The sequence below is a fragment of the Oncorhynchus gorbuscha genome, linkage group LG07, assembly GCF_021184085.1.
Source record: "Oncorhynchus gorbuscha isolate QuinsamMale2020 ecotype Even-year linkage group LG07, OgorEven_v1.0, whole genome shotgun sequence".
Taxonomy (NCBI): domain Eukaryota; kingdom Metazoa; phylum Chordata; class Actinopteri; order Salmoniformes; family Salmonidae; genus Oncorhynchus; species Oncorhynchus gorbuscha.
The window spans coordinates 51,933,223-51,953,407 of NC_060179.1; the positions used below are offsets into that span (position 1 = coordinate 51,933,223).

At 44.3% G+C, this 20,185-nt stretch overlaps 1 protein-coding gene across 1 annotated transcript in view; it reads left to right on the forward strand.

The window, feature by feature from the left end:
* Positions 1–13,322, forward strand: part of frmpd2 (FERM and PDZ domain containing 2) — a 52,617-nt gene extending 39,295 nt beyond the window's left edge. The window contains exons 22-28 of the mRNA XM_046356638.1: positions 433–518; positions 5,127–5,328; positions 5,565–5,782; positions 6,272–6,338; positions 9,698–9,868; positions 9,977–10,116; positions 12,949–13,322. Coding sequence (XP_046212594.1) covers positions 433–518; positions 5,127–5,328; positions 5,565–5,782; positions 6,272–6,338; positions 9,698–9,735 — 611 coding nt within the window. The 3' untranslated portion in view covers positions 9,736–9,868; positions 9,977–10,116; positions 12,949–13,322. The remainder of the gene's footprint in view (positions 1–432; positions 519–5,126; positions 5,329–5,564; positions 5,783–6,271; positions 6,339–9,697; positions 9,869–9,976; positions 10,117–12,948) is intronic.
* Positions 13,323–20,185: the final 6,863 nt, after the last annotated feature.

Below are 20,185 nucleotides of genomic sequence, written 5' to 3' on the forward strand. Positions count from 1 at the left end.
TTTATCGATGGCAATTTAATATAATAATAATATAATAATATATGCCATTTAGCAGACGCTTTTATCCAAAGCGACTTACAGTCATGTGTGCATACATTCTACGTATGGGTGGTCCCGGGGATTGAACCCACTACCCTGGCGTTACAAGCACCATGCTCTACCAACTGAGCTACAGGACCACCCAATTTGAATGCACAGAAATACCGTGATGAGATCCAGAGGCCTATTTTCTGCAAGGTATCATTGACCAACAGATCTGTCTTCCCAGTCATGAGAAATACATAGATTAGGGCCTTGACTGATTTCCTCAAATTAACTATAACTAAAATCTTTGAAATTGTTGCATGTTGCGTTTATATTTTTGTTCAGTATAGATTAGAGTGAGATGATGAATCGCAATGGTGTGTGCATATGTTTGTGCACGTCTAACAGGTGACAGACTGCTGGAAGTGGATGGCATCAGTTTTCAAGGGTTCACACATCAGCAGGCTGTGGAATGTCTGGCGAAAACAGGAGAGGTAAAGGAACATCAATATCTCAGCTGCAACCAGGACAGGGCAACACCATCAAAGCTTTGCTTCTGCATTGGCCTTCAACTGAACTGTGTATAAAAAAATATAAGTGTAAACACTAACATTTTAACATGTGTTCTGATTATGTGCCATTTTGTCTTATGCAATGTGTATGTATATTGTAACAAAATGGTGACTGTCCGGTTGGTCCAGGCATGCACATACTGTTTCGCGTCTTGACGGCAGCCAGCTCAGTAGAGTTTCCCTCTGAGGTCTTTGTAAGCCTGAAGTGGCCTTCCCCCACCAACCCATGGACAGCTCTGAGAGCATGGGCACGCATATTACAAGGCACCAGCCGCTGCCATACCACAGAGTTGTGTGTTGGTTCACTCCATATTCGAAATAGCAACCCATATGAATGGCAAGGTTGTCTCACTGCGAATAGTAGGCCTTGGCTTTGGAGCACAGCGGAGAGATTCTGTTCCAGGCAGGCCGCAGGTTGGTCTCCAACCAGCCCCGAACAGTTGCCAATATTGGGTCACCTTCCTGCTCCCTCTTCAGGTCTTGGTCATTCCAGGTATCCAAGGGAGCTGAGCTCCTGTCTGCCGCCTGAATTTCCACCACTGTGGGCAGGAGACCATCTTTCTGTTCCAAGTGTGGGCAGTGTTTACAGTCTTCCTCTTCACACGGCCGGCGAGACAACGCATCAGCATTTGTGTGGAGACGACCAGCCCGGTGCTGTATCTGGTAGTCTCACTCCTGTAGCTCTTCTAACCAACGAGTCACCTGAACCTGTGGTTCTTGGAAGCTGATGAGCCAGGTGAGTGAGGCATGGTCAGTACGAAGGAGGAACTGGCTCCCGTAGAGGTAGAGTTGACCACAACAACTATCACCGGGTGACACAGTAGTTAACCTTGGGATGGTTGAGGTTCCGACTGTAGAAGGCCACAACTTGTTACCCATCCAGCCCCTCCTACAAAAGAACAGCCTCAATGCCTACATACCTTGCATCTTTGTCCATGATGAATGGGTGCTGGATGTTGGGGTATCAGGACTGGAGCCTTGGTAAGGTCCTCCTGCAGGTCAGCGAATGCAGCAGTGCAGTTCTCATCCCAATTGAACCGCTGGTCCTTGTTTGTAAGGCGGTGTAGAGGGCTGGCTAATGTTGCAAAGTTATTGATGATCCTTTGGTAGTAATAATCTAGACCAGCAAAGCTTCTCAACTCCAATGCTGAACCGATACCACCTTGGCTGGGACAGTTGCGACTCAGTCTGCAATGACTTGGCTTAGGAACTTAACCTACCGCTGAAGTAGGGGTGGAGCTCGAGTCGTGCTTGTCGGATGGCAAGTGGAACCTCACGCAGATTCGCCAGAGATCCCTGGAAGTGTTCTGCATGCACATGGAGGTCATCCAGGTAGACCACACACTTGTTGCGGGGGATTGTGGCCAGCATTTGCTCCATAAGACGCTTGAAGGTTGGCGGAGCATTGCAGAGCCCAAAGGGTATCACGGTAAACTGCCACGGTCCTTGTCCAATCTAGAAGGAGGTCTTTGGCCTGGATTCAAGGGCTCCACTTGCCAATAACCACTGCGGAAATCAAGAGAACTGAACCACAGTGACCCTGTGATTGGGAGGGGATAGGAATCCTTCCTGGTCGCATAGTTCAGCTGCCTGTAGTCTGCACCAAATTGCTATGAGCCATTGTAGCTCCCTTCAGTAACCACAAGCACAACCGTTCCTTGATTTGAACTGGCGGCTTTATTCTGTAGTTTTTGTCAGAATTATCACCTTCCGTGAGAACTGCAACCTTTAAAGGTTGAATTGCAACCTTTATGAACTACACCCGATGACATGAAAACTTAGCTAACACAGAGTAGGATTGCCTTCCCTCCAAATGTGTGTTGCTACAATAAGGATCCCCGTTACAACAGTATTAGCTACGTAGTTCTGCTTGTCTTATTATTTCCCCCGCACAGCAGACACGTAAACAACTCAAACAAAAGACAACAACATAACCTCTAAGTCTAACTGTCAGCTACACTCCCGCCAATCATCGGTGATTTCTGTGAAAGGGGTATGCAGGTTTCTTGATCGGCTTCCAGGAGGAAGCCATCTTATGGATGGGCCTCTCCAGATAGGTGGGTTTGGTGATGCGTTTACCTCTCATCTTCGGTTGAGTCGCTGATCAGTAACTTGAATCTTCTCACCCGGCCATCCTGTCCCGGGTACACTTCTGTAACCTTTGCCAATTTCCACTGGTTGCGTGGTGCAGTATCATCTTGCAAGATGACAATGTCATTAATCCTTGCGTTTCTTCTGTCTTTATTCCATTTCTGTCAGTGTTGATTGTTTTGAGGTATGAGCACTCTCCGTAACATGAGGTACTAGCATCGGAGAAGTGATGGAGCTCATAACTCTGCACCTCCTTGAAACTTGATGACAAGTAGCCTCGTTGGATCCTTACCTCAGACAAGTTTTGTAGACCTTGGAGCCAGAATTCCCACTGGGAACGTAGGTCATCTGGAAGGGGGTCATCACAGTCGATTTTGTCACGACACATCCGCTGCAAGATCTGCTTCCCAGCCAGGACAAAGGTAGCAAAAAACACAAGCGGATCATATACAGAGGCCACTGTAGACAACACTCCTCTTCGTGTGAGTGGGCGTTCCTTGACAACTACTCTAAACTGGAACTCGTCTGATGCGACACACCACAGTACACCAAGCGCTCTCTCCATGTGTGGTTCACCCAGAGCCATATCCAGGTCTTTGGCACCCTCGGCACGTTCTTGCTTGGGAATTGTGGCTATAATTTCCTTGCTGTTAGAGATCAACTTGTGCAACCGAAGTTTGCAGATGCTGCAAAGCTCTCTTGCTTCTTTTACCAGCTGGGCCGCTTCAGCTTCAGACGATACGCTCGTCAACCCATCATCAAAATAAAAGTGCCTTTCTATGAACTAGATAGACTTCGCGCTGAAGCTTCCTTGTCCTTCGGCAGCAAGATGTTTGAGACCATAGTTGGCGCAACCAGGAGATGAAGCTGCGCCGAACAAGTGGACCTTCATACGATACACTGAGGGTTGAGACTCTAGATCTCCGTTCTCCCACCAAAGGAACCGTAGATAATCTTGGTCTTCTGCTTTCCCATGAAACTGGTGGAACATGCGCTCTACATCACACATGATTGCAACTGGACCCTTACGAAAACGACAAAGGACGCCCAGCAATGTGTTTGTCAACTCTGGACCAGTAAGGAGATGGTCATTCAAGGACGTCTCTCGAAACTTAGCTGAGCAGTCAAAGACGACTCGTATCTTCCCAGGCTTTTGTGGGTGATAAACCCCATGGTGCGGGGATGTACCATGCTGGATGCTTGTTCATTTCCTCTTTGGAGACCTGCTCAGCATCTCCACAAGCTATGGTCTCTTCCATGAATGCTGTGTAGTCCTTGTAGTATTGATTGTCTCTCCTTAGCCTCCTTTCCAGGCACTTGAGATGGTGAACTGCACATGTTTTATTGTTCGGCAGGTTGGGTCTTTCTTCCTTAAACGGCAGCGGCATGTCATAATGTCCGTTGTCCTCCTCATGAGGTCGCTAGGTGTTGGGTTAAGGTCTCTACAAGGTCAAGCATTAAGCATTTGCGACAGCCCGTCCCGACGGGGGCTTGTGTCGAAAAAAATCATAAATGTTTTGTGTTTTTACAGATTACAAAAAAAATCAGGCTCCAAAATGGTGTATCATACACTGTGATTGGAAGAAGCATGTGAAAATGATGCTGCTTTAAACATTTATAAACTTGTTTTCCCACTTAGGAGGCAAGTAGGAGAGAATGACATTGAAAGATTTTGTTGAGTGCTTGAGAGCTCTTCTTTGTTTACACCCTTTCAGCATCGTTCACACCCTCTTAAGCCATAGACCCACCCATCTATTTAAGAATTCTGTCACGTTCTGACCTTTATTTCCTGTGTTTTGTATTTAGTTAGTATGGTCAGGGCGTGAGTTGGGTGGGCAGTCTATGTTTGTTTTTCTAGGTTTTGGGAATTTCTATGTTTCGGCCTAGTATGGTTCTCAATCAGAGGCAGGTGTCATTAGTTGTCTCTGATTGAGAATCATACTTAGGTAGCCTGGGTTTCACTGTGTGTTTGTGGGTGATTGTTCCTGTCTCTGTCTTTGCACCAGATAGGACTGTTTTGAGTTTTCACATTTCTTGTTTTTTTTTGTAGTCAGTTGTTCATGTGTACCTTAACGTATTAAAAAGAACCATGGACAATTACCACGCTGCGTATTGGTCCTCTGATCCGTTTCGCCTCTCCTCTTCGGAAGAAGAGGAGGAAATTCATTACAAATTCACATTTAAATGCATAGCAAGCAGTCAGCATGGTCAACCGCTCCATTACCTCAGCCAATCATGCTTAGCCAGGAAGGATCCTGTCTTTATCCCTGTATAGCTCAGTGCTTTCTCCTTGGCTAAACTAGGCTCATAATTTAACATTTGTATTCATATTTATGGACCACATACAAGTTTTGAAATTAAGGCACATGAAAGTTCATCAGCCCCCGTTAGGCTGGCGTATCACATTGTTTGTCTTCATTTAACCCTTTCCTGTCCTAGGTGGTGACCATGGTCTTGGAGAGGGAGAACCTGACCCTGCCCAGGGCGTCTCCGAGCCCAGACACAGGGCGCAGTCTCCTGGGGCGCAGCCTGTCGCCCCGGAGTGCCCACCTGGACATCACCCAGATGAGGAACAACAGCTGCCCCGCCATCATCACCCCCTTCTTCGTCAGGCCCAAGGACTACAGTTTTGTGTCTGACAGTAAGGGAAATATCATTGACAAGGAAGCTTAAGTGTAAGGGGAACACTGGCGCTTCGAGGGATTGACCTCCGAAGCAAGGTTATCATTGTCCATGCGTTTACACTGGGTGATGTTGCATGATTTCTAATCCGTCCCTTAGAGCAGGTTTTTCCCAAACTCAGTCCTGGATCCACCGTCCAAGCCTCCAAGGTGAACTCAAGACACACTTCAATCCCCTAACCCCTCCACCCTACAGATAACACTCTGGAGGTGACCTTGAAGAAGAGCCAGAATGGCTTGGGCTTCAGCTTCCTGGTCCCTGAGCTCAACCCCTCAAAAGGAGACTCAGGCAGTAGTCTTGTCCGGATCAAGAAGCTTTTCCCTGGCCAGCCAGCGGAGGAGAGTGGGCGGATCCTGGAGGGTGACGTCATCCTGGCAGTCAATGGAGAACCGCTGAAGGGATTGTCCTACCAGGTAAATATTGACGTAGACCGATGTATCTACAATTATACTGTCGTATTACGTCACAACTGTGAGTCAGAATACTGTATATGGGGGGTGGGTGGGTTTGTGTTAATCTGAGCATAGGAAGACCGATAATTGTGACAATTTAGTGTGAGAGAGAGGGGTTTTGTTTCACTCAATGTGATTGGTTTGTTCAATAGCTCTTTATCAACATTATCTCTGATAATTTTCTTGCATTATGGGTTACATCAAGCCAATTGGGAGACAATAACTTGGTTATTAACAGTCAATCGTATTGTGGTGAATCCACGAGTACTTAGATTCAGTGTACCTCATTAACACACGGATGGGATTAATAAGTGAAGATCTAAGAACGTGCAGTGTACAAAGCCCTTCTCAGTGGCCAGCTCCATTTGTCCTCTGGCCTATCTTTCCCATAATGACTTAATTGCCTGGCTGTAGATGACAGTGAGTGACTGTTCTCTCTATGACCTGTAGAGGGTGGTAATGCTGCTGAGAGGCTCTCCTCCTGAAGTCCGGTTGTCTCTGTGCCGTCCTGCTCCAGGTAAATACACATCTGGACAGGGCAGATAACGTAATCCAATTAAAATGTTTACGCAATTTTTTTGCATTTATGAGAACATTTTATCTTTCACACTAAAGTCCAACACAGTTTTTACCACAATATCAAATCATTTCTGGGTAACAATTTAGTACCTTTCTGTGACTGTTTTTAATTAAAATGGTCAAAAACAAACAAAAATATATATTTTTTTGCAAAAAGCTCATTCTCAAGCAGAATTCTTTGTGATTGGTCCTAACGTTTACAAAACCCCACCCATGCAAAACAGGCTGTCTTTGCAAACCGCTCTTACCTTAAATGGGTATTGTCATCATTTTCACAATTTCACAGTATTATTCCAATATGGGAATATACAGGTAACTGCCAAAATAAAGGAGACACCAACATGAAATGTCTTAATAGGACATTGGGCCACCATGAGCCAACACAGCATCCATGCACCTTGGCATCGAATCTAAAAGAGTCTGGAACTCTTACTGGAAGGACGTGACAACATTTCATCATTTGGTGTTTTGTTGATGGTGTTGGAAAACTCTGTCTCAGGCACCGCTCCAGAATCTCCCATAAGTGTTCACTTGGGTTAAGATCTGGTGATTAAGACGGCCATGGCGTATGGTTTACATCGTTTTCATGCTCATCATACTATTCGGTGACTACTTGTGCCATGTGGATGGGAGCATTGTCATCCTATGGGGGTTTAGCCAGGGTAGCCAAAATAATGGCAAAAATAATGGTCTGCTCAGCATTTCTATATACTGAACAAAAATATAAACGCAACATGAAAGATTTTCAAGAATTTTACTGAGTTACAGTTCATAGAAGGAAATCAGTCAGTTGAAATAAATTCATTAGGCCTTAATCTATGGATTTCACATGACTGGGCATCAGCACAGCCATGGGTGGGCCTTGGAGGGCATAGGCCAACCCACTTGGGAGCCAGGGCCACCCACAGCCAATCAGAATATGTTTTTTTTCCCACAAAAGGGCTTTATTACAGACAGAAATACTCCACAGCCCTCCACTCTCCTCATACGATCCTGCAAGTGAAAAATAAAAATGGAGGTCCCAAAAATGTGAGGCTGGTTGGATGTACTGCCAAATTCTCTATAAACGACGTTGGAGGCAGCTTGGGCATTCCTGCAGTCAGCATGCCAATTGCACGCTCCCTCTAAACTTGATACATCTGTGGCATTGTGTTGTGTGACAACTGGACATTTTAGAGTGGCCTTTTGTTGTCCCCAGCACAAGGTGCACCTGTGTTATGATCATGCTGTTTAATCAACTTCTTGATATGCCACACCTGTCAGGTGAATAGAGGATCTTGACAAAGGACAAATGTTCACTAACAGGGATATGCATACATTTGTGCATACAATTTGAGAGAAATAAGCTTTTTGTGTTTCTGGAACATTTCTGGGATCTTTTATTTCAGCTCATGAAAAATGGGACTAACGCTTTACATGTTGTGTTTATATTTCTGTTCTGTATACACGATCCTAAGCGTGATGGGATGTTAATTGCTTAATTAACTCCCTCACACCTGTCTGGAACCACCTGCTTTCAATAAACTTTGTATTCCAAAAAGTAATTGTTTCCATTATGTTGTCAGGAACCTATATACAGTGCCTTCAGAAAGTATTCAGACCCCTCGACTTTTTACACTGATTACGTTACAGCCTTATTCTAAAATGAATTCAACAAAAATGAATCCTCTGCAATCTACCCACAATACCCCATAATGACAAAGCGAAAACAGGTTTTTAGAAATGTTTGCAAATGTTTTAAATGTAAAAAACAGATACCTTTTTCAAATAAGTATTCAAAACATTTTCTATGAGACTCGAAATTGAGCTCAGGTGTTTATTATGCTTTAAGACATTTCTACAACTTGATTGGAGTCCACCTGTGATAAATTCAATATATTGGATATTATTGTGAAAGGCACACACATGTCTATATAAGGTCCCACAGTTGACAGTGCATGTCAGAGCCAAGACCAAGCAATGAGGTTGAAAGGATTTTCCGTAGAGCTCCGAGACAGGATTGTGTGAGGCAAAGATCTGGGGAAGGGTACCAAAACATTTTTGCAGCATTGAATATCCCCAAGAACACAGTGGCCTTCATCATTATAAAATGGAGAAGTTTGAAACCACCAAGACTCTTCCTAGAGCTGGCCACCCAGCCAAACTGAGCAAACGGGGAGAAGGGCCCTGGTCAGGGAGATGACCAAGAACCCGATGGTCACTCTGACAGAGCTCTAGAGTTCCTCTGTGGAAATGTGAGAACCTTCCAGAAGGACAACCATCTCTGCAGGAATCCACCAATCACGCCTTTATGGTAGAGTGGCCAGACGGAAGCCACTCCTCAATAAAAGGCACATGACAGCCCGCTTGGAGTTTGCCAAAAGGCACCTAAAGGACTCTCAGACCATGAGAAACAAGATTCCCTGGTCTGATGAAACTTAGAACTCTTTGGCCTGAATGTCAAGCGTCATGTCTGGAGGAAACCTGGCACCATCACTACGGTGAAGAAGGGTGGTTGCAGCATCATGCTGTGGGAATGTTTTTCAGCGGCAGGGACCGGGAGACTAGTCAGGATCGAGACAAAGATGAACGGCACAAAGTACAGAGATATACTTGATGAAAACCTGCTCCAGAGCGCTCTGGACCTCAGACTGGGGTGAAGGTTCACCTTGCAACAGGACAACGACCCTAAGCATACAGCCAAGACAACGCAGGAGTGGCTTCTGGACACATCTCTGAATGTACTTGAGGTGCCGACCCAGAGCCCGGACTTGAACCTGATCGAACATCTCTGGAGAAACTTGAAAATAGCTGTGCAACAACGCTCCCAATCCAACCTGACAGAGCTTGAGAGGACCTGCAGAGAAGAATGGGAGAAACTCCTCAAATACAGGTGTGCCAAGCTTGTAGCATCATACCCAAGAAGACTCGATGCTGTAATCGCTGCCAAAGGTGCTTCAACAAAGTACTGAGTAAAGGGTCTGAATACTTATGTAAATGTGATATTTATATGTTTTTTATAAATTAGCAAAAAAGTCTAAACCTGTTTTTGCTTTTTCATTATGGGGTTTTGGGTGAAGATTAGGGGGGGGCAATTTAATCAAATTTGGAATAAGGCTGTAACGTAACAAAATGTGGAAAAAGTCAAGGGGTCTGAATACTTTCCGAAGGCATTGTATACTGTAAAACACTGTAAAACCCTGTTTATGGCCGCGCTGCCTCTTTAATAAAGTTGCCTTTTTATTCCTTGGCGATAATATCAAACTGCATGTATTTGTATTTTTCCTTCCTTTTCCTTCCATTTTGATCTCTTCCAAGGAATTCTGCCTCCCATTGAAACATTGCTTAGCACCTGAGTGATGTAACATCACAGTACGTGAGCACCAACGGATGTTCAGGAATATACTTCTTGAGAGACAGACAGGAGATGTTCAAGGAGCAGGACAAGTGGAGATCTGTCCAGAGGAAAGGGCAGGACAGGTGGAGACGGTCAGTACCAGCACTGCAAGATGCATCTCAAGATACCTCATAATGTCAGATTCTGTTTTAAAGACTGCAAAAAATTGACCTGAATAATTGTGAAATTTGCATTTTCAGCATCACTGCATTCAATGAGTCAGAGGTGTTGCGTGAGTCCCCCGGCAGACAAGAACCAACTGTGTTAAGCAGGAGGCGCTGCTTTGGGCAACTCGTGAAGTGATGAATATGCTAAATGATGGAAATCTCTTTTTATTTAGGTAAGTAGGAGTTAGTTCAAATCAAATGCATTTTTTTTACAGACATATACAACAGTGAAATGCATACTTACAAGCCCTTAACCAATAATGCAGTTTTAAGAAAAAATAAGAAAATAGAAAAATCACAAATAGTTAAAGAGCAACAGTAAAATAACAATAGTTAGGCAATATACAGGGGGTACCTGTGTATATATACAGTACCAGTCAAAAGTTTGGACACCTACTAATTCAAGGGTTTTTCTTTATTTTTACTATGTTCTACATTGTAGAAAAATTGTGAAGACATCACAACTAAGAAATAACACATGGAATTATGTAGTAACCAAAAAAGTGTTTTAAAAAATCAAATTAGATTACAGTTTTTTTATTCTTTGAAGTAACCACCCGTTGATGACAAGCTTTGCATACTCTTGACATTCTCTCAACCAGTTTTACCTGGAATGCTTTTCCTACAGTCTTGAAGGAGTTCCCACATATGCTGAGCACTTGTTGGCTGCTTTTCCTTCACTCTGCGGTCCAACTCCTCCCAAACCATCTCAATGATTGTGGAAGCCAGGTCCTCTGATGCTGCACTCCATCACTCCCCTTCTTGATCAAATAGGCCTTACATAGCCTGGAGGTGTGTTGGGTCATTGTTCTGTTTAAAAACAAATGATAGTCCCACAAAGCGCAAACCAGATGGGATGGCGTATTGCTGCAGAATGCTGTAGTAACCATGCTGGTTAAGTGTGCCTTGAACTCAAAATAAATCACTGACAGTGTCACCAGCAAAACACCATCACACCAACACACCTCCTCCATGTGGGAACTACACATGCAGAGATAATCTTTTCACTTACTTGTCTCACAAAGACATGGCGGTTGGAAACAAACATTTCCAATTTGGACTCATCAGACCAAAGGACAGATTTCCACTGGTCTAATGTCCATTGCTTGTGTTTCTTGGCCCAAGCAAGTCTCTTCTTCTTATTGGTGTTGTTTAGTAGTGGTTTCTTTGCAGCAATTCAACCATGAAGGTCTGATTCACACAGTCTCCTCTGAACAGTTGATGTTGAGATGTGTCTGTTACTTGAACTCTGAAGCATTTATTTAGGGTGCAATCTGAGGTGCAGTTAACTCTAATGAACTTATCCTCTGCAGCAGAAGTAACTCTGGGTCTTCCTTTCCTTTGGTGGTCCTCATGAGAGCCAGTTTCATCATAGCGCTTGATGGTTTTTGCGATTGCACTTGAAGAAACATTCAAAGTTCTTGAAATTTTCCGCATTGACTGACCGTCATGTCTTAAAGTAATGATGGACTGTAATTTCTCCTTGCTTATTTGAGCTGCTCTTGCCATAATATGGACTTGGATTTTACCAAATACCACCCCTTCCTTGTCACAACACAACTGATTGGCTCAAAAGCATTTAAATTAGCTTGTAAAAAGGCACACCTATTATTTGAAACGTGTTCCGGGTGACTACCTCATGAAGCTGGTTGAGAGAATGCCAAGAGTGTGCAAAGCTTGTCATCAAGGCAAAGGGTGGCTACTTTGAAGAATCTCAAATATAAAATATACTTTTATTTGTTTGGCACTTTTTTGTTTTTCTTACAACATGATTCCATATGTCTTATTTCATAGTTTTGATGTCTTCACTATTATTCTACAATGTAGAAAATAGTAACATTAAAGAAAAACCCTTGAATGAGTAGGTGTGTCCAAACTTTTGACTGGTACTCTATATTCAGATCAAGTCAATGGCCTTTTCTCTTTTCCTAGATTATTTTGAGTACCAGGAGAGGCAAACCCTTTCCAGAAAAACCACATGTAGCTTCATGTTATCACATGTTGCTTTACTTGTTATCACATTAACTTCCCATAAGATGAAAATTAGTTTTTGGAACACTTCATGTGTTCACGTTAAATGAATGTGTTTTTTTCCGTAAGGGAAGATGTGGTTGGACTGGGGCAGTGGTGTTCTACAGTGTTAACCACTGACAACAAGGAGCGCTCTATTACACCAGCTCAAGTGGATTCACCATGGCTTTGTGAACTGTATGGTTTTGCCTGATGCGGATTTGGTTTCAGTTCTGTGGTCAGTGGCACAGAAAGACAGACAGGATGTACCGCGTACAAAGAGAGAAAGGGTACACGGTTGAAGCGCTATGGTCACATAGGGAGGCCTGATAAAGAAAGAGTATGTAACCACAGTCCTGCTTTAAATAACACCTCAATGTTCTGTCCTGTACAGTTCAGTATATCCCCCTAATAGTGTTTGTGAGTGGACATCAGGTGAAGTCCTGTACTTAGGGCAATACATCACATTCATTTAAGGTCAAACAGAACAGAGCTCTTACAGAGTGATCGGCAGTCTTTCTCTGCCTGGTAAGCACAACTACCAATTCACATGTCCAGTTAAAGCGTACTAGTTAAATGGATCTGAGATTTGAACATATGCTCAGGGCTGCGGGACCTATACTGTTGCCCTCTTATACTGTCGCCCTCTTACAATTTAACATGATATATTAACAGTATAGAATATAGACTGTAGGATGATTTCATACAGAAGGCACCACAAATGCAGTGCATAATCAAAGAACAGGTAAGAAATGTACCTCTTATTTAACCCAAGAAGCTATTGTCCACTGGGAGGAAGCATAGAGCTAAAAAGAATCCCCTTCCACAGTCGCTGTCCCTATATCACCCCTCCTGTGCCCCAAAGCCAGGTTGGTTGGAGAAAGTCTTCTAAATATTTCTCACTAAGAAGTAGTTTTGCCTATACGTGATGGTTAAGGGATACTTGTTATCAAATATAGAGTTTTGGTTTGTGATCTTTGCCTCTCTCTTCACAGACGGAGCTACCGAATATAATCTGGTGCAAAGGGATGACGCCCCCGGAAAGCACATGAAAACATCTGTCATAAACTTTGCATCTGACTGATGATACATGAATCGTTTAATGAACTCCTACCTTCTGTTTAGTCATAAACCTACTGTAGGATCACACTGATTCTGACATGGGGCCTTATAGCCACACTACATGATGGGAAGGCTACTCAGTGACATCACCCTAAATTAGTAGCAACTAGCATGTGTAGCATGTGGAGGTTTTGCTGTGACACAAGCAGAATGAACACACCTGTCAAAGAGGCAAGAAATAGTGACATTCGATTCTGTTCTTTTTTCTGAATTCTACAGTCTTAAACTCTTCTGAGTATCATCAGTGGTCTTGCCTTTGTGAGTGTGTGTTTTGTGAGTGTGTGTTTTAACTGGAGAACCCCCAAGTTAACCCACCGGGAGGTACAGTGGCTTGCAAAAGTATTTTGGGGCGGGTTAGTATCATTTGATGTACACAACACAACTTTGAAGATGCAAAATATTTTATATTGTGAAAAAAACAAGAAATATGACCAAAAAAACTGAACTTGAGCGTGCATAACTATTCACCCCCCCCCGCCCCAATACTTTGTACAGCCACCTTTTGCTGCAATTACAGCTGCAAGTCTCTTAGGGAATGTCTCTATAAGCTTGGGAGATCTAGCACTGGGATTTTTGCCCATTCTTCAAGGCAGCAATTTTTAAGTCATACCACAGATTCTCAATTGGATTGAGGTCTGGGCTTTGACTAGGCCACTCCAATACATTTAAATGTTTCCCCTTAAACCACTTGAGTGTTGCTTTAGCAGTATGCTTAGGGTCATTGTCCTGCTGGAAGGTGAACCTCCGTCCCAGTCTCAAATCTCTGGGAGACTGAAACAGGTTTCCCTCAAGCATTTCCCTGTATTTAGCGCCATCCATCATTCCTTCAATTCTGACCAGTTTTTCAGTCCCTGCTGATGAAAAACATCACCACAGCATGATTCTGCCACCACCATGCTTTACTGTGGGGATTGTGTTCTCGGGGTGATGAGAGGTGTTAGACATAACATTTTCCTTGATGGCCAAAAAGGTCAATTTTAGTCTCATCTGACCAGAGAACCTTTTTCCATATGTTTGGAGAGTCTCCCACTTTTGGCGAACACCAAACGCGTTTGCTTATTTCTTCTTTAGCCATGGCTTTTTTTCTGGCCACTCTTCCGTAAAGCCCAGGTCTGTGGAGTGTACGGCTTAAAGTGGTCCTATGGACAGATACTCCAATCTCCGCTGTGGAGCTTTGCAGCTCCTTCAGGGTTATCTTTGTTCTCTTTGTTGCCTCTCTGATTAATGCCCTCCTGGCCTGGTCCCTGAGTTTTGGTGGGCGGCCCTCTCTTGGCATGTTTGTTGTGGTGCCATATTCTTTCCATTTTTGAATAAAGGATTTAATGGTACTCTGTGGTATGTTCAAAGTTTCTGATATTTTTAATAACCCAACCCTGATCTGTACTTCTCCACAACCTGTTTGGAGAGCACCTTGGTCTTCATGATGCCGCTTGCTTGGTGATGCACCTTGCTTTGTGGTGTTGCAGACTCTGGGGCCTTTCAAAACAGTGTGTATATATACTGAGATCATGTGACATGTCATGTGACACTTAGATTGCACACAGGTGGACTTTATTTAACTAATTATGTGACTTCTGATTGGTTGCACCAGATCTTATTTAGGGGATTCATAGCAAAGGGATACATATGCACGCATCACTTTACCATTTTAGATTTTTTTGAAACAAGTTATTTTTTAAATTCCTCTTTACCAATTTGGACTATTTTGTGTATGTCCATTACATGAAATCCAAATGAAAATCAATTTAAATTACAGGTTGTAATGCAACAAAATAGGAAAAACGCCAAGGGGGATGAATACTTTTGCAAGGCACTCTACATGAATGTGTTTAACATCTACAAAGGTGTGTTTGGAAATACAGTGTCTTCAAGATGATGTATGATGTTCTTCACCACCAGTCAGCCTTCAGACTGGCTTTGACCTCCAGAGTAGAATGAACGGTGTGTACCCCCCCTTAGGGCCAAGTCGATACAAGCCAGAGGTTCATCCTCTTTTGGGGGTCTGGATACGGGTGGAGAGGAACTCCTCTCCCCCGAACCAGGAACCCTTCACCTCCCCTCGTAAATAAGGGTTCCTGTATTTCAGGTGAAACCCGCCATCGGTTGATCCATCTGGTTCCCATTTGGACTCGTGTTCCCTTGCAAATGAGCCCAAATGTTTCTAATTACAGCGGCCCAATGGCGGCACGCAGGCCTGCTCGACAGAGTGCCCGCTGTTCTCTCTCGTAAACAATATAACTGTCCCGGTGTAGTCGTGTTACACTCCTCGATCAGGTCACTGGTTCTCCGTGATGTCTGACTGTCAGTGGAGTGGACACTCGTTTCTCCCCCCCCCCCCTTCTCTACATCTCTTTTTCTCCTTCTCTTTCACACTCTGTTTCTCACTGTCTCTCAAGCAGAGGTAACCTGGGACACTGATGTTCTCCTCCACTCTTTTGACGGACAGAGCAGAGGAGAAGGCAATCAGTGAGTTTTTGGGGTGTTCTCTGTGGTTAGATGAATCCTCCGCACTGTCCTCCATTCAGGCCTCATCATCCACAGCCACTGACAGTGAAAGGCAATTTAATAATGAGGTCATAAAAAAAAGCTAGAGGATTCCAAGGTGGTTTGGTGAATTGAAGTGGTAAAGTCATTTGGGACAGGGTTCTGAACGTGACTCTTACCAAGATCATGGAATTCAGAATCTCCTACTCTGTCTATTTCCCGTGGTGGCTCAGGAGTTCTATCCAGGCTAAAGTTGCAGACCTGAGTTTTTAAAGTAACTGTGCATGCAGTAGAAATCTCACTTTTAAAGTTAATATTCTGTTAACTCATACCCAAATAACGTTGACTCATCCTATCCTTGTTTTTGTGGCCAAAAGCATACATTGAAGAAAGAAAAAAAACTTTAAAAACCCCAACTCAAACTTTTAGCTCAAACAGAACGTTTAAAAAAATGCTTGCTATTTCCTCATAGAGGATGATGTCATCCTGAAGAGGATGAGCTGGCCAGTCAGTGGTCTACTCGCATTCATATTTTTTAACGACCGGTATACGCCCACACCATTTTGTTGGTAGGATACACTCACACCATTCCAATACAGATAAGTTGCTTTTTTAGCATACTTATACTTTTTTGGGAAGGAAAACAATTTCACTCACATTGTAATTCACTACAGGTCGTATTTCATCAAAATCTGGAAACACTGGACAGTTACTTTAATAGCGTTTATCCGCAACAGGTGTATAAATAGCAGCAGTCGTGACAAGAGTGTGCCAACCTTGCTGCTCCTCCAGAAAAGCAGAGACAAAAAACATGGACACGGTGTTGCAGTCTGGCAGCTCTGAAACCTTCTCCCTCTATATTATGAGAGATTGCCAAAGATTCACTTTTTCCATAGCTCTGACGCACAGTCCAGCCATCCATGATTGCATGTGTTCCGCTCGAGTCTTTTGTTGTGCTTCTCACTCCCAATTAAAGTGACTGTGCTAATGTGTTAAGTGGTGTGCCACGATTTTAAAGGTAACCTCTATTATTTTTGAGAGGACTTCAAATTCATCACCTTCGGATGCCCGACCGGCATGGAAAAAGCCACCCGTCAGAGAATGTGAGTGAGAAATCAATCACAAATGTGGAGTTATTATTCGAGTGGGAAAGGAAATCCTAATTGCAATTATATCCTGACCAGGTACTTGATACTGACAATCAAAACAGTGCTAATTGTACATTATGAGAGTTAGCCCGGCCAACTCATAACGTTTCTGAAGCCTTCCAGCTTTGAGGGCGTCAGAAAAGTACAAAAAAAGAGAAAGATATATCAGAGGGGCTGTCAAAGAATGTTTAAAACGGACCAGTGGAAGTGTGTCAAGTTCAATGGCGTTGTGGCTGAATAGGCGTGAGAGGAAAAAAGGGCGGGAGAAAGCTATACAAATGGGCGTAGTATACAAAGTTAACATGTTGACATTGTTCTCCGTGTGGGGTCCCTCTAGTGACAGCCCAGTAACACACAGGAGAGCTATTCAATACGGCCTATAACAAAAATCCACATCATACGTCTCTCCACTTTAGGAAACGAAAACAAAGTCAAGAAAAGCCTGGGTGTTTTGTGCAGGGCAGACCCTGTTTCGGTATTGTGTAGGTGGTTGGTCGGGGGATGGGGTGTGCTGCGGGGGAGAGAAGGAGGGTGACAGCTTTGAATGATCTTTTTGTGTTGCGCTGACTTCGGTGTTAAAGGCTTTGGCCCACAGAGGGGTTTCTTTTTTTTGTCAACTTGGCGATAAGATTTTCAGACGGGTTTTCAAGCCTATAGTTATATTTTACAGTCCTTTCCCTTCCCCCACAGAAAAATAATAGTAAAGGTCTTGGAATCTGTGAAGTCTTTTGGATACTGTACACCTTGTTTTTCATTTTCACTCACCTCCTCTTCCTGAGGAGAAACATCTGCAGAATGGATCAAAGGGCCTCAGGGGGTGGAGGTTATTCCCATCACACAGGAGGTGCTGGAGGTGAGGTAAAAACCCTGAAACAGGGGCTCAGTCAGGGCGAAAAGGCTGCCGTTACCTGAAACACAGGCCTCAGTCAGGGCGAAAAGGCTGCCGTTACTTGAAACACGGGCCTCAGTCAGGGCGAAAAGGCTGCCGTTACCTGAAACACGGGCCTCAGTCAGGGTCAGGGTGAAAATGCTGGATGAAACACGGGCCTCAGTTACCTGAAACACGGGCCACAGTCAGGGTGAAAATGCTGCCGTTACCTGAAACACGGGCCTCAGTCAGGGTGAAAATGCTGCCGTTACCTGAAACACGGGCCTCAGTCAGGGTGAAAATGCTGCTGTTACCTGAAATACGGGTCTCAGTCAGGGTGAAAATGCTGCCGTTACCTGAAACACGGGCCTCAGTGAAGGCGAAAAGGCTGCCGTTACCTGAAACACGGACCTCAGTCAGGGTGAAAATGCTGCCGTTACCTGAAACACGGGCCTCAGTCAGGGTGAAAATGCTGCCGTTACCTGAAACACGGGCCTCAGTCAGGGTGAAAATGCTGCCGTTACCTGAAACACGGGCCTCAGTCAGGGTGAAAATGCTGCCGTTACCTGAAACACGGGCCTCAGTCAGGGTGAAAATGCTGCCGTTACCTGAAACAGCCATTGTGGATATGGAGAAGTGGCTTGAAGTAGAACTGGACCTTTACCACAGATTCAAACCATTCCGTTATTAGGTCATTATATCTGACCCTGTATCAGTGGTTAGGGGCCAATTCTATCTTCTCCAGTGATGGGCACATCCTGGAAACCATCCTTCTAGTAACTCTAAACTCGACATAAGTGCACAATCAGTGTTTGGTTGGGCCTCTTTCTTTTCCTCTCCTGTGATTTATGCCATGCCTGTTTTCCACAGTCACAAGCATAGAGCCGCAATCAGATGTTAGGGTTGTGTTGACTCTCGCTGCGACGCAGGAAGCCAAGTACAGTAGAGCATTGCATGGGGACCTTAAAACACTGGGTAAATGGGGAGAACTCCCAGTTATATAAAACATGCTCCATTGCTACCATATGGTGTGTATCTTCACAGACCGGTCCAGGTTTATAGGAGAAAATGTGCAAAGGAAAATAATCAAGGTGGCTGTTGTCATTTTACAGTATGTGGAGAGCGGTGGAGGCTGCTAAGGGGAGGATGGCTCATAATAACGGCCGGGATGGAGTGAATGGAATGGTATTAAACACATTCATTATTATGAGCCATCCTCCCCCTCTGCAGCCTCCACTGGGAGAGAGAAGACATAAATCATGTCAACTCCGTAGAGGATGCCATGTCACTATAATTTGGGTGATAAACACATGCACATACACGCACACCCTCCCAGGCAGGCCACAGCTGGTCAATTCCATCCACCATTCGCTGGTTCCGCTCCCTTCCACCTCACCCTCTCGGTTCTATACCATCTCTACAGGGTAGTATCACCCAGGGCCCTGGCAGACAAAATGTGGACCTCCACACCCCGAGCCGTTAATATCAGCCTGCATGAAACGCAGCAAGACCACAGTGCTCCAGCACCACTTTTACAAGACCTTTCTCGATCTCTCTCTCGCCGTCTGCCACTCTCTCTGCCTCTCTGTCTCTGCCTCCTTTCCGTGTCAAAGAGACCCGGAATGCAAACAAACAAAGTCAAATGATACACATTGTTTTTCCTCCGATCAGAAACACGAGAGTCTCAGAGAAGCTCGGAGGAGAAGAGAGGCACGCACTGGAGGAATTTAACAACGCCTCAGAGCTTCAGTCCGGGCCTCTTTTATTTGACTGTAAGATAATGACATTGAGCTCAAATAATCCTTTATATCCTTCCTCCAGTGCTCCCTCTCTCCTTCTCAAATGCTTCCCCCAGGACAAAAAGCAGGGCATGCCAGAACTGTAAATTATAGCTGTGTCTGTCCATCTCTCCTCATAAACTTATATTTGTACCCATAAAGATTCATGCCGGTTTCCATTGGGGCTGTTTTTGGGTGGCAAATATCCTGGCCTTTATAAATCATGGGTCCCATCCATTTAATGGAACAGTGATGGATGAGAGCGGATGGGTGAGTATCAGACCGCTGTCTTGAGCTACAGAAGAGGAAGTGTGGCTAATCGGAGTTGACCTCCGTCCGGGGTCATATTGTCTCCACCTGGATGCAGCCATGCAGAAAGCCACAATGAGGACCACATCCTTTGGAGAGGAGACAGAGGATGTGAATAGATCACTGTCAACACAAGTCTAATCCACCAGATGTCAGCAGTGCATTCACACTCGCACTATATTTCAACGAAGCAAACCACTCAGCAACTCCTCACAACCAATCGATGTAGGCAGGCACAACACATTGCTGTAAAGTCCTCTGGCGCTGTGTGATAGATGATTACTGTCTACAGTCAGAGTTCACGCATGCACTTTTAGCATTTTTCTACTGTCCGTGGTGATGTGGAGTATTTGGCAGGATATTCGCAATGTAAATAGAGGAGGTCTCGTTAACGATGTGGGGCCATGGAGGCAGGACCTGTGTGCGTGTGTCTGTTTGTTTGCTTTTTGACATTTCATTACAGCCAGCAATCTAAAATGCCCAGCTATGTGGTCTCTTCACTTACCATTTGATATTCTGAGCA